The following is a 14,831-nucleotide window of genomic DNA, read 5'->3' on the forward strand; positions in this document are numbered from 1 at the left end:
TGAGAAAAGTGTTTTCCAGAACAGACTAAAACTAATGCCTAGTGTCTACACAAATATTTCTCCTACTGCATGCTGCCGAAAAGGAGGAGGGCATGAGCTGTCCCCCAACATAAGAATTCACAGATATCCCAGTTTTGCCTTACATTCTCTGTATTTTCAGTACTTTTAAAATAAATTGCATAATTAAATTATTTTATTTTTTTTACATTATAGGACATTCCAATAATTTTCAATATTGAACTACTTAAGGATGCTCCAAACCCAACAGGTGTGCTCCGATCTAAGGCTAGTGGAGAACCCCCGTTGTGCATGTCCAGTGCTGCTCTCTTCGCTGTGAAACGTGCAGTTGAGTCTGCCCGTGCAGAGACTGGGCAAAAAGACTACTTTTCATTAAGTAAGTAGAAATGTTGCTTAGTTTTTTTTCTAATTGCATTTTATCAATAGATTGTTGTATGCTGTGTTCCTTCTGGCACTATTAACAAACTGCAGAAAAGACTAAACAAAGATTCTTGTTATTCGCGTCCAAGTCCATTGGACTGGTCTCTGAAACTGGCTATGATAAACTGCTGTGTTGGTTCAAGCCTAGCCTTTCCTGCCTTGGGAACAATGAGCTAATGAATTACATGTTTAAATACAAAGAACCCTTTACTGCTAAGGACAAGTCAGAAACAGAATATCACAGTAGATGAGTAATCTGTCTGAAAACTATGTTTTTAACAAATTTAGTCTCCATAACTGTGCCTGCCTAGACAATTCTACTTCATGTCTAGCATATATCTTTCTTCTAATGTATGAAACAAGCTTTAAATATAATTTCTCTTCCCTTTAACTGTATCTTCCAGAATCCAGTGTTCCCAAAAACACATACCCTTTAACTTGTAGGGAAGTGAGCAACTGTTGAGTTAGTGCGAGACTCATAGCTTGTTACTGGGTCTGTAAGAAGGAAATGTATACAGAACAGAATACTTACTACCATTCTCTCTCTCTGTTTGTCCCACCTCCCACCCCCCCCCACACACAAACACACACACATACACACATACACACACACACACACACACACACACACACAGACACACACACACAGACACACACACACAGACACACACACACACACACACACACACACACACACACACACACACACACACACACACACACACACACACACACACACACACACACACACACACACACACACACTCCATGAATGAGGCTGTAACACAAGCTGGTACTTGCCCCAAGTATAGGAATCCAAAACATTAACATCTGCCTTCACCCCTTTGCTGTTAGCACTCAGCAGTTGGCTGCTATTAGACATTGTGTAATCCACAAATAGCCATCCACAATTCCGTCTGTGCTGCTGTTTCACAACAGTTGATACTATTATGATATTGAAGCCTGATCTTTCCTCACAATGCTGCATTTCATCTACAGTATGATTCTGAGAAACACACACACACACCACATACACACACATACACTGCTTTCCTGTTGCTTTAAAATATTTTTTTTACCTTCCCAAAATGTCCAAAAGAAGAAAAAATACTAATTATAGTTGGCTACATAGTACTGATAAAAAACTCAACCTGCACAGTTAGACTTCAGTAGCACAGATGTTGTGTTTTACCCCTGATTACAACTCAGAATATCATGCCTCATGTAGCAGATTTGAAACTGAAGATCCAGTTAATATGTGTAAGAGTGAGCAAGTGATTGCCAGCTCTCCCATCACAGAAGAGGTAAGGTTGTTTGACACAGACATGTTCTGTGATGGAGACTGGATGGCTTATTCCTATGTCCAAGAAGTTTTATATGAGTATGTGAGAAAACAGTGCATTGTAAGATGGCACTGAGATTTTGGACACAGGAATAGCAAAAAAAAAAAACTCACTAGGGATAATGTTGCCTTGGTCTTTGTCTGTCACTTCCATAGCTGGATCCAGCACTAGGCGACATAGGCAATCAACTAGGGCCCCACTGGTTGGGGACCCCCCAGGCTGGGAGGCTGCCACAGAACTTCTTCTTTAAGGACACAAGCAGAGTGCATCCTTAGTAGCTGGACATGGAGAAGGGGTCATTCCAAATGTAATTCAGAGAACGGGTTAGTGAACATGGAGTGTGTGTGTGTGTGTGTGTGTGTGTGTGTGTGTGTGTGTGTGTGTGTGTGTGTGTGTGTGTGTGTGTGTGTGTGTGTGTGTGTGTGTGTGTTCATACCTCTCACTTGTACAGGTTTTCCCAGAAGGTCCAGATGTTTGGTCCGTTTCTCCAAAAACTGTGGTTTTCTGGCAAATCATTAAAGACTGAAGTTAGAAAATAATGACAGATCCTTCAGTTTCAAACTTCATACCCTTCAGAAAATTCATGCTAATGTAAAACCTGTTATTCTATGAACTTTCTAAGTTTGTAAGAGCAATATTTAAAAAATTGCCCCTATTTTTGGGCCTTTGTCCTACTTTTATTTATGGGTTTGTCCAGATGTCTTGCTGTAAGAGGTTGAGAAGTATAGTGTCCGTGAAATGGCCCATTTAGGGGGGCAGGTTGATTAACTTATTCAGGGTCAAACCCTGTACCTTGAGTACAGAACACTAGAGCCTGAATCCTCTAAACCAACTACTAAACTGTCATCAGTAGGTGTATTTCAAGGAATGCTGAGTTCCAGTGCATTTTCAAGCTCTGTTGAGTTTCACATGCTAAGTCTGTTTTCTATGTGTAACTGTTTTGTTTAACAAATGGTCATCATCAGCATTTGTGCTATAAATTTTTAGCACAGCATGTGTAATGCTTGCCTTTGGTGTAGAAGGCTGTGGGTTCTACTCCCACATTTTTTAATTTCTCCAAGTCTTTTGGGTTTCTAATACCATGACGGGAATGGGCCCTATTCCTAAGTCAAAGTACGACTAAAGTTCATAAAATTAGTATTGTTTCAGTCTTTGATGTCAGCCAGAAGTGCTCATCGCAGCACCTGCAATGTGCCCAGTAATGACTCCTTCTGCAATTCGTACAGGGTTACACGTATTGGTAACATATCTAAATATGACTGTAGATTCTTTTTTTATAAGACCTGTTGGTCCTACTACTATTGGAACTGTCTGGGTGTCTTTCTTTCATATCTGTCTCATTTCTGCCTGCAAATCCTAATATTTTATTACTTTGTGTCTCTCTACATGCAAGAAACTGTTGTCACTGGGTGTGGTGAATTCAATGATCAATGCAATTTTTGTCTTCTTTTCATGGACCACTATATCCAGTTTTCTAGCATCCAGCTTTTGAACTGTTGGTAATGGTTGATCACATGTGATGTAGACTTCATTATTTTCTATGATGCTTTTTGGCTCATGTTTCCAGAATTTTTCAGTCACTTCAGTACCATAATGTTTGCACAATCCCCAGTGCAACAGTCTTGCCAAATTATTATGCCCTTCAGTATACAGTCCTTCTGTCATTAGTATGTCACAACCAGCAACGAGGTGAGCAACTGTTTCCAATTCTGTTTTACAAAACCTACATTTGTCTGTTTCTCCCACATGTTCAATGGACTTTGTAAACCAACATGTATGTAACCCAAACCAATATTAACCTTTCATCTCTTGGTTTGAATTCGCCTCTCCTTAACCATTCCTGCTTTCAGTCCTGATCAGCATGAGGTCCTTCCAGAAGTTTTCTATACTTGCAAATATATTGATGCATTTTCCACATTTCTTGCCTTCTCATCTGCTCCTTCACCTTATATTCTTTCTTTTGTTTTTTGGCACATTCAGTTGCTGCCTGACATTTATCTACTTGTGGTTTGATTTCCATTCCTGCTTGATGCCAATATGCTTCTGTTAAATTAAGCAAAGAAGTCATCTTAGATTTATTCTCCTCATGTTTCAAAACTTTCACTATGTTTGGGACTTGCGAGATCAGGAGATATGCGTGCAGTCCCATGATTGCAGATCTATACATGTAATCAATTTCAAGGAGGCCCATCCCTCCTCCGGAACGGGGAATATATAATCTTGGAATGCAGTGATTTTTATTAATTATTTGGTGAGCATGAAGCATCCTTCTTGTTTTCCTGTCTAATATATCCAACACATTTTGAGGCCAGTCAATCACTCAAAAACAGACAAACAAGACAGGAAGAGCAAATCGGTTTATAGCTTGAATTTTGTTTCTAGATGTTAACGCTGTTTTCAAGATTAATTTAAGTCTTCTAAAGTATTCCTTACTAAGGTTTATTCACATTTGTTCATGTTTTATTGTTGATCCTTCATCAATTCTCAAATATTTATACACTCCCTCTTGCTCAAGTTCTTTTATATCACATTTGTGTCCTAAACTGATGTTTTCTTGGTGTTGTAGTTTTCCTGTTTTGAAGGTTACCTTTGAACATTTATCAAGACCAGATGACACTTTTATATCATCTGAAAAAGGTTTGGCAGCTTGCAGTTGTGCTTTCTGTTCCTCATCTGATGAGCTATACAGTTTTAAATCATTGACAAAGAGAAGATGAGAAGTCTTTACACTTTGTTGTTTTCTAGGAACCAAATTATAGCCATGCCTTAAACTGGTAAGTAGACAGCTTAATGGGTTAAGGGTAGGCAGAATAGCAGTGGTGACAGAGAGCCACCCTGGAATATCCCCCTTTGATTTTTTACCCCTGGGATAATAATTTGCCCTTTAACATGGCTTAATTCCAAAGTGGTCTGCAAGTGTTTCATGGTATCACTGCAATGTAGTCGATCAGTGTAGGGTGTATCTTATACATTTTTAAGCACTCTTTTATACATGAATGTGGAATACTATCAAATGTTTTTTTGTAGTTAATCCATACCATTCTTCCCCTTTTTACAGTTCTCCACTATGACTTTATTTAACAAGTGATCCTTTGTTCCATATGACTTTCTTTTATTGCCCTTTTGCTCTGTTGCCATAATTGAGTTTTCTTCTAAATGACTATAAACTCTGTTGGTATCAGTTCCAGTATATAGTTTATACATTGTGGGAAGGCAAGTTATTGGTTTATAATTTTTAGGGTAGCTTGCAGGTTCACTCTTAAGTAGGAGCATTTTTTTTCCTGTTGTTAGCCAGGTTGGTGTCTGTTCAAGGTGCGTATATAAATAGTTCTTACTCATGGCTAAATCTTCATGCAAAGATGTTAATACTTTTAACCAGAAATTAGGTACTGCATCTGGGCCTGGGGTTTTCTAATTAAAGGCTTTTCTTAACTTTGTTTCAGTCTCTCTGGCTGTTACTTCATCCCAATTCATATCCTGTACCTTTAAACTTCTTATTCTTTCTTTTACTTCTTCTATCCATTTAGCATCTTTGTTATGTTCCACAGGATCTTCATAAATACTTCTCCAAAATGTATCTGTTTCTTCTTTTTTTGGTGGTCTTTCAGTTCCTTTTACCTTGTTTCCTAATTCTCTATAAAACTTTTTTGGACCATCAGTAAATTGCTTATTTTGTACTTTTTCTTTATATGTGTCTGTGTATCTTCTAAGTTTTTCCTCCTGTGCTGAGAGTTTTAGTTTATTATTTACGATAGTGCATGATAGATCCTGATCTGTTCTAATATTGAGCATTGCTTTTATCGTGTCTATCTTTCTGAGTATTTTTGTTGATCTCTTCCCTCTTCTATACTCTTCGAACAGTGACACTTCTTGTCTTAAGTGCTTTACAGTTTTCTTTATTCGATACTTCCATGATGGTGTTCGATTTCTCCCCTTCCTTTCCCTCACTACCCTGTGTTCTTGTGGTAGAACTTTATCAGTTATTAATTTAGTTGCACAGTAATATAGCCTGTTTACTTCTGTTATATCACATGGATCTCTATGGACAGTCATGATTACTGTGTTCATTTGTTTTATCAAACTTCTGATTTCTTGGGTTTTATTAACCTTCTGCAGTCTATTTCTTTCATTGATCTTAATATGTCTGTCTATCTCTATTAAATCAAGCAACTCTTCTCTTAACTCATTTTCTTCTAAACTGAGGGCACATTTTTTTCCATTTCTTCCGGGCATTCTTTAAAAAGTTCTATAGCATCTTACTGTGGCACATTCTCTTCAATTTCATCCTGTCCCATCTGTTGCTCTGTCATATGGGAACTCACTAGCCTGTCACTCCTCAACATTGATTGCATCAGAGTTTCCACAGTTTCCTGTTCCTTCCCTTACTGTCCAGCTTAAATTGAACATTTATACTGACTTCTTGTGGAAGGCTCCAAAATGTCTTCATATGGCACCTGACCAATTGCTTCCCATTCCATTGGATTTCCCTTAATCTGGATGTCTGTCCATTGCGCTCTCCTGTTGTCGTGCTTTCTGAATTAGATTTTCTACACTGAATCCTTCACTTCACAGGTACTCCATAACCTCAGTTTCTATTTCTTTAACTTCTCCATTACTAATCTCCTTTTCCTCTTTCTATTCTTATTTTTTGTATTTTAAAGTTTTCCATGTCTGGATTCCTCTTCAAATATCTTTGGTGCTGCTCATTTTGTATTGACTAGTTTTGCTTTCTCCTTTAAATAGATATTACGCCATATTAAATCTCTTTTTCTTTCACCTGTCCATATTTCTTTTTCAGATCTTCTGATCTTCCTGTTTCTCCTTACTTTGAGGACTCATTCCATCCTGCTGTGGTATAACCTGTGTTAGACCTTCTACACCAAATCATTCACTTCACAAGCACTCCATAACTTCAACTTCTATTTTTTAACTTCTACTTTACTGATCTTCTTTTCTACATTCCTTCTTTGTGATATTATTTTTTATTGTAAAATTTTCCACATCTGGATGCCTCTGCCTGTGTTTCTCTTTGAATATCTTTGGGGCTGCCTTCTTTATATTGATTAATTTGGCTTTTACCTTTGGATGAATATTGCGCCATATCAAATCTCTCTTTCCCATGTCCATATTTCTGTAGATGGAGTGCTGATATTGTAGTACATTTTAGGGGATGATGGGGATGCTGTATTCCTCAGTGTGTCGTCCTCTGGATGAGAGGCCTAGTAATTATGAACCTGCTGCCTGTTTGACAGCCATTTCCTATTGCAATATTACAAGCTTACCAATTTTTTCAAAGGTAACACAAGTAATTTATTCTTCAAGGGCCACAAACACTGAATTTGTACATGAAACATTGCAATGTAGAGTTGTTTGCCAGCAGCAACTTCTTCATTAGTAATAGATATCTTTAATGTGGACTTATTCAAATGACTTTTACTTCTTCAGAGATTGTGTATATTGGTGGATTGTAATGACAGAAGTTTGAGTGTCCTTTTATGGTTGGAATGTTCAGTAATGGGTAGGTTCATAGGTAAGTACTAAGCTATCCATCTGCATACTATTACAAGCTTAGCCAATAAGCTGAGGTCAGACTCAAACCTTGTATCTGTAAAGTTAAGACCTTAACCATTATCCCAACCCTCCCTTGGTTTTGTCATCATTGGTTCATATGCGTTGCTTCATTGCTTACTGAAAAAATGTTCAACCTATAAATTTAAAGCACACTCTGACAAGTGGCGCTATATTATTCAAGGAATATAATTTAATGCAATCAGGATGGTGCATCAAAGAACACATGCATGTATGCATGGTCCAATAAATGTATGCAAAGAGCCTATGGTTTGAAAAACACCCTAAGGTAAACATAATCCACCACCGGCCAAACACATTTTCTTTGAATGTGGATTTCAATGCCATTTCAATGAATGTGAGTTTCAAGGGCAGCAAAATTTACTGTTAATGCTAAGTCTGTTTTCATTGTGAGACTTATTGTTTTGTTTAGCAAATGGCTATCAGTGTTTGTACTGTAAAATGTGAACAAAAAGGTTTAAATATCACTAATCATTATAGCAGTAAAGAAGAAAACAGTATGCACACTGACAGATTTGAGCAATGTTTATGGTAACTGGCAAGAAATATACAAGTAATGGGACACTTGAATGGCTGGGTACGGTGCTGCTGGGGGGGGGCTTCTGTGGCGGAGCTTGACCTTGCCTAAGGCCCGATTTGACCATGATCTGGTTCTGGTGACTTCCTGTTACTCCAGCAATCATTCTCATTACCTAGGCTAATCCCTCAAAATGGAAATTTCCCCACGGGATGATACAGGCTGTATGGCAGGTAGCGTGATGAATAAATGGACCAAAGGATATCAGAGGGTTACATTATTAAGTTACAATGGGCAAAAGAGAAACTAATTTGGATATTTGCTCTTAAAAGTGGATGACCAGACAAAAGCAAAGAAAAATGAGTGCAGTAAAACTGCTCAAGAAAAATATCTTTATTAAACAGTAGTAGTGCTAATGTTTTCCATAAATGTAAATGCTTCTAGCATCACCAGGTGAACTTCTGACACTTATAGACATCTTCTTCAGGACATTTGGTAGAATTCATAAAGCAGGTGTGGAATTCAATAGAATGCAATACTGAAAAAAACAGTATTTAAAAAAAATAAAGAAATCCTATAAATGTCTGCAAGTCACAAGCCAGTAAACAAGCTTATCTGAAATGAGTGACTGTAGCAGTAGTCATTCTGTGGTATCCTAAGGATAGGGAGTACAAATACAAGGTAAAGGTCGAAAACATGCATGAGGAGAGGAAATATCACAGTGCTTGATGAAGAAGGTCATCTCCTTCAGCAAGTCCATTAATAATTGTTTTAAAGTGCATATAATATAGGTTTTAGTTTTACATAAGCTGATGAAAGTACTTTAAAAGATATTGTACTTAGTATCTGTGTGCAATTTGGAGAGAAAGGTGATGCAACGTCCATGGCGAGTACAGTAATAACTCATGTTTTTGAAGGTTCAGCGGACTGTGTTGATACTGGTGTGAAAATGTTGATGAATGAGACATTCCAGATATGATGAAGTTTGCTATCTCCTATGAGTAGTGAAAAAGATTATGGCTAATTATCTGATTTGTAAAAATATTGGATGGTGAAGATGATGATATTGTTGTGCCATCTCCTCCTTGTGGCATAACATGATGTGGTGAGGAAGCAATTTATGGAATTTGTCACAGAACTGGCTACAGCAGAACATAAACAGATTGGAATGAAAGATAAACTTGGATTAAAAAAGAAACCTTGAAAGTTGTAAGAGTAACAGAGAGAATAGAACAAATGAAATGTATGGCATATATAAATAAGAATGCTGACTTCGGCTAGATTTTCAGTTGACAACGTTCAGATTTTGAAAGCTTATTAGCTGTCTTCATCAATATCAGAAATGATAGTGAGATGTCATAGAAGTGTTGGAGTTCATTTTAGAAACAGGATACTCATACAACAATTATTAGCTCAGTTGCAGAGACCAGGCAAAATATGTATGATAGATAAAAAAAGCCTTACTTGGACACACTTTTTCTGGGCAAATGATAAAAGAGCAAGCGTGTTTTTTGATGATGTAAGGGAGCGCCCCTTAATAAATTTAAGATGCAGATTATCATGGACTGCTCTCTAGAAAGTTTTTCCCTGATGAGATGAGAGTTCATGTGGATTTTACCAAAGCATGAGAAGGTGTTCAGAATTTCTAAGTTAAGGAAGGACTTGAAGTTTCAGAGTTAACTTTATCAGATGAGTTGAAGAGCTACTTGATTCAGTATATATAGTGGTTGATGAGTGATAATCAGTTCATGCAATTACAGTTTGGAGAGGACCTCCCAGGGCATTTGTTTATTGTTACGTATTGAGCACTGCTTTTGCAAACATAATGGTTAATGACTGTTGATATATATAAATACATACATACATACATACAAATATTTCAAGCACGGGCATTAATGCCCTTCTAGCTTGCCAATATACCAAAACACTTGTTCCCATAATAAGTATCTCGGCTGCTCTTAAAAATATCTAAACTAGCACTTGCTTTAATGTAATTTGGTAATCTGTTCCATGCATCAGCTACTCTGTCAGTACACTTCTCATTCCTATAGAATCTTCTACAAAGGTTGTCTGATGAGTCTCTAGTACTTTATGATAACCCCAAACATTCCCAGAGGTAGCTGTCTCTAAATGCCCTATATACCTGAATAAAATCTCCACTTAGATATCTGTAAGAGACACTGTACAATTTCAGGTATTTTAGTCTTTCATAAAAATTTCAATTTTCACATCCATAGATGACCTTGGTATATTTCCACCGTACTCTTTCCAGTTTACTCATGCTTGTTTTCTTATAGGGTTTCCATATTGTTGTTCCATACTCAAGTTTGGGTCTAATGTAACTAACAAACAATGACTTCATTATTTTTGATTTCATAAAATTTATAAATCTTTTTTATACAACCTATAGTTCTATAACTATAATTAACCAGTTGGTTGATATGATTAGAAAAACTCCTAGCTGAATCCACCCATATACCCAGGTCCTTAAATGAGTCTACAGTTTCAATCACTGTGTGCAGTATTAAATATTCACCTTTCAATCTATGCCTGCCAAATCTCATATCCTTAGTTTTTGATGTATTTATCAGCATATTATTCTCCTGTGCCCAAATGATCAATTTAGTCAAGTTATTTTGCAGACATGCCTTATCTGTAACACATGTAATCAGTTTACCCAGTTTGAGGTTGTCTGCATATAGACTGTAGAACACCTCAGATGAAAAAGTTAGGCTGGAAAGATACAATCTAAACAAGTAAGTGCCTAAGACAGAGGCCTGTGGGACACCCTGACTGTAACCAAGGATTTCACCTGTCCAGTTATGGACTAGGGGACTTTTTCAGTATTTGTACGCCATTGATCCTTAAATGCATTTCTTATTTTTTTTTTTTGATTTATGTGTAAACCAAAAACTATAAAGCTGTGCTTCAGAACTTTATTGGGTTTGTATTAAACTTCATAATTAATTATAAGATCTGGCAAGTATGTATTGCCTAAAATGTTGTTTAAATAGGTGTAATTTACCATTCATTTTTACCAAAGCTATAAAACTAAAATTGCTGTTACCAATTTTAGCTCCTTACTTCAAATGTTAATTTATTCATGTAGTCAGGCATTAGTTAAGACTTCAGTCAGCTGCTTGGCATGTAGTGCAGAAGACCAATGAGGAGCCAAGCCCAGTATCCCCACAGTACTGTCTGGTTAAGTGAACTGCAAAGTGTTGCAGTGTACACAAATGCGGGAGGGGGTTCTCAGCCCCTGGACTAGCAGCTCATTAACAGTTCACACCCTTAATCCTTTCTGGCAACTGTCAAGTGAAGTGAATCCAAGCAAAGGCTTGTATTATAATTTCAGCTTTGTCAGCAATATTGGTATGTGATTTTTTTTTTCTCTTTTGGCTACGGCTGGATGGAGGTGATGATACCCTGAACAAAAGTCTGATGCACATTATTGCATGATTGCTGTGTGCTTACTGTTAATGACTGATATACAAGGGGTTGTCTGGAGGCCTACAACTGAAATGTAATTGATGTGACAGACAAATGCAATTTGGTATTGCCATCCGCTCAGCCAAGATCCACCACAGGAATCGTGGTTATTTTAAATGACGTGTATAGTTCCCATAAACTAACTGCATGGGAATGCGTGTCTTAATATCTGTGAGTCAGAATTGTTATTGTGTATATGGTTCCCTTTATCAAGGTGACTTTCAAGAGAAATATTTCACAAAATAATTATAGAATGAAAGTAGTGCTTATCGTATTCAACACAGCTTACTAGACAACTAATTGGGTTTCCTGTGATTAGAGACCTGTTGAAATATAAGTTGAGTATCCTAGTTGTGATCATTATGTGAGTACATTTTAGATGTGTTTAGTTGGTATGATGTTTCAGATGGTTTTAAAGGAAATGCATGAAAGAAAATTTGAAATGATGGCCTCATTTTTAGGGAAGAAGGATTTTGTTTCCAATGTGGCTGTTTATGTATTGCTGGACTTTCTCTTAAAGAAGAACTCCACCCAAATGTCAAATTTTTCTTCCAAAAAGTGATTTTCCTTCCTTTCAATCCGACACTAAACATTTCCCATACAGAAAAAAAAATAATCATTTAGTAATTATTCCATTTGTTTTATGTCTGAACTTATTTCTGTTTGCCTTTCTTTCCTACATTTGTCTCAACCTGTGTTATATCATGAAGGTAAATAAGAGTGGCAGAATAATTAGGTTACTTATTCCAACTACAGAGCTATTAAGAAAACAATGACTCTTAAACATTGACAATTAAATGTGCCTTATTAGTCACAGACTGCCAGCATCACACATTAGATATAGTCTAGCCTGGAGTGTGAACAAAGGCAAGGGTTTCAAGCTTAGTTTTCAGATACAAATGAACAAGAAAACACAGCTCATACTGATTTTTTTATTATTACAAATTAGTTGTCTTTCCCCCTTAAACTCTTACGTGTCACAAGGAAAGAAAATATTTTCCTTACTTTTCTGATATTCTGTCAGTATTTGATTTTTCATATTTTTCTACACTGTATTTATATAAAAGTGCATTTTTCTTCTGGTAGTTTGTTACAGCATTTTTGCATTGCATATAGTGTTTTGTTGAGACAAGTCGGTGAGTTGGGGAAGGAAGACTTAACATCGACGACTAATTGTAGCTACAGTATTAAAAACTGTGAATGCAACACAAACCAACTCAGCCTAAATAACACTTATTAGTCACAGGGGTCAGATTTATCACACTTGAACACTGAACTACTGAACAATTACCTCAACTACATTTTCAAGCCTGCCATTCAAGCATTCCTTAAAATGTTGCATCAGAGATGGCAGCTAATAAAAATCTAAGGAGACAAAGTAATTAAAAATACAGATTTATGCTGACAGTCAAAAGCAAGCAAAGTACTGTTGTAAGCTGATGAGAGATTGAACCAGTGTACGTGAGCCTCTCATCGTAGGGATTTCTCTCCGTCATCCTAAAATGACATGAGGGCAGCAAATGCATTGACTGTAAAACAAAATCAAGCTACCCATGACAACCTAATTTCATGCCATTTTGGGGTATAACAAATGAGAAAATAATAACACCCCTTACTTTAATACAGAGACATTAGTAATCCAGAAAAGTTAAATTTATTCTGAAAATCATGTTTTTTCAGTTTTTGGGTAGAGTTCTCCTTTAAGTGGTCATGAGTAAATTTACCATGAAGTAAATTTTCACAAAAAATTTATGGTAGTTCAAAATGACTCATAAAGTGGAGTTTACTTAGGGATATTAACTATCAGATGCAGAGAGTCTAAGTCAGTAGATGAGGTGGCACACCAGGTTTTAATTGTGGGATAATGTTCGGGAAACATTATGACTGAGATGACTAAATTATTCCTTCACCTATCTTGATAATAACAGGAAATCAGGCTAGTAAAGGGAGAGGTAAGTAGTCCCATATGTTGATGTTTTATACGGAACTAAAATTTTGGAGATAACTCTACATCCCCTGTAAGTGAGTACATGTGACTTAGTTACAATTACCATTTATTTGGTTTGCTGGTGAGTTATGGTGTATGTTATTGAATGAGCTTTAGATATGGTGATTGTTAGATGCAAAGTAAAGCATGAAGTGGTGATTGGTTGTGACAGGATGAATGAGGAAATTGCTAGATTATAATTTGTTACAAGATTTTTTGTTTAGATTTATAATTATCTCAGCTTTTATACTTCAGTGAAATGGTATATAAGGTTAATATAGGCTTCATACTGAAATGTCTTGACTTGCAACACTGAGTCCCAAAATGCCCTTAAAAAGACTGAAAGTACAGGAAAAGAGCGAATGTTGAAATCTCTCCTTTAAATCTATATTTTTGGTAGGGGATGGCCCCCATGTGACCCTCCCTTAATTGTGAGGGCAAACCCTTGAACTTATGTATAGCAACTCCAAGATCGCCATACCTTGAAGAAATTCCAAGAAATGACAGTCTCAGATTTAGTATATATGTCCAGATTTTCGGTTATTCAGTCTCCACATTCCAGGACTCAGCATTACGAGGCTTGACAGTTCATATGGTTACCCTAACATGTGCTATGAAGTTATAAGGTATAAGGTTAGTAATTAAGTGGTACCAGTATGCTGGGTAAGGGTACAAGTCTTTTCTACTGCAGCTTATTCCTTGCATTGGGGTTTGAATTTCATTTTAGGAGACTATGTATTACAGTGTCATAAATCATTAGAGTGATATTGTTAACAGTTGGAGTTTCCCATTAATTTAGCTGATCTAATGGTATTCAAGAACTGATGCTTTTGGCCTCGGGGGGCTTATGTGAGATTATCAGCTTCTGTCCTTGTTGAAAAACCATGCACCCTTCCCTTGATTGGGGAATGAATGTCCTGACTCCAGCCTGGATAATTAGAAAGATACATTTAACAAGAAAGCTGTATAAATACTTGACAGTATTACCATAACACTGTTGTAATAGTGAGTCAGTACTATGACTTCACATCCACTTTGGTTTGTAGCATAGGAACTGGAGCTAGAAATAGAATGAGAACCTGTAAAAGGAAAACTGTGAAACAAGCTGTTATAACTATGATTATTATTTTTAGAGTTACTAGATAAAGCAGTATTAGTGGGTTCAGGAAAAGTCATTAATCAATTTCTTTGGTTGAACAGCCCATTATTTGTCGCTATATCCAGTCAGTCTAGCATTTGCGCTCTGGTTTTGAACATTTTGTTCAGGAAACATATTTGGAGAAACAAGAACAGTCCAATTTAATGTAGACCTGATTATGTATGACTCACACTCCCTCAGTTTACTTCCCAGAGTACTGCTTTCAGGCTGAGGCTGTTCAGGAATCTATATGATTGTGCTTCTGATTTTGTCTAACTATGGCACCAACTTTAGTTTTCACCCTGTAGAACCTTGGTTCATTTGTTTTTT

General features: G+C 36.7%; 1 protein-coding gene across 1 annotated transcript in view; it reads left to right on the forward strand.

The window, feature by feature from the left end:
- The window catches only part of LOC122795855 (xanthine dehydrogenase-like), a 5,725,158-nt gene that overhangs the window by 5,687,659 nt on the left and 22,668 nt on the right, over positions 1-14,831 (forward strand). Inside the window, exon 33 of the mRNA XM_044064255.1 lies at positions 214-394. Coding sequence (XP_043920190.1) covers positions 214-394 — 181 coding nt within the window. The remainder of the gene's footprint in view (positions 1-213; positions 395-14,831) is intronic.

This window comes from Protopterus annectens, chromosome 2.part2, assembly GCF_019279795.1.
Source record: "Protopterus annectens isolate FY-2018-M chromosome 2.part2, PAN1.0, whole genome shotgun sequence".
In the NCBI taxonomy this organism is placed as follows: domain Eukaryota; kingdom Metazoa; phylum Chordata; order Ceratodontiformes; family Protopteridae; genus Protopterus; species Protopterus annectens.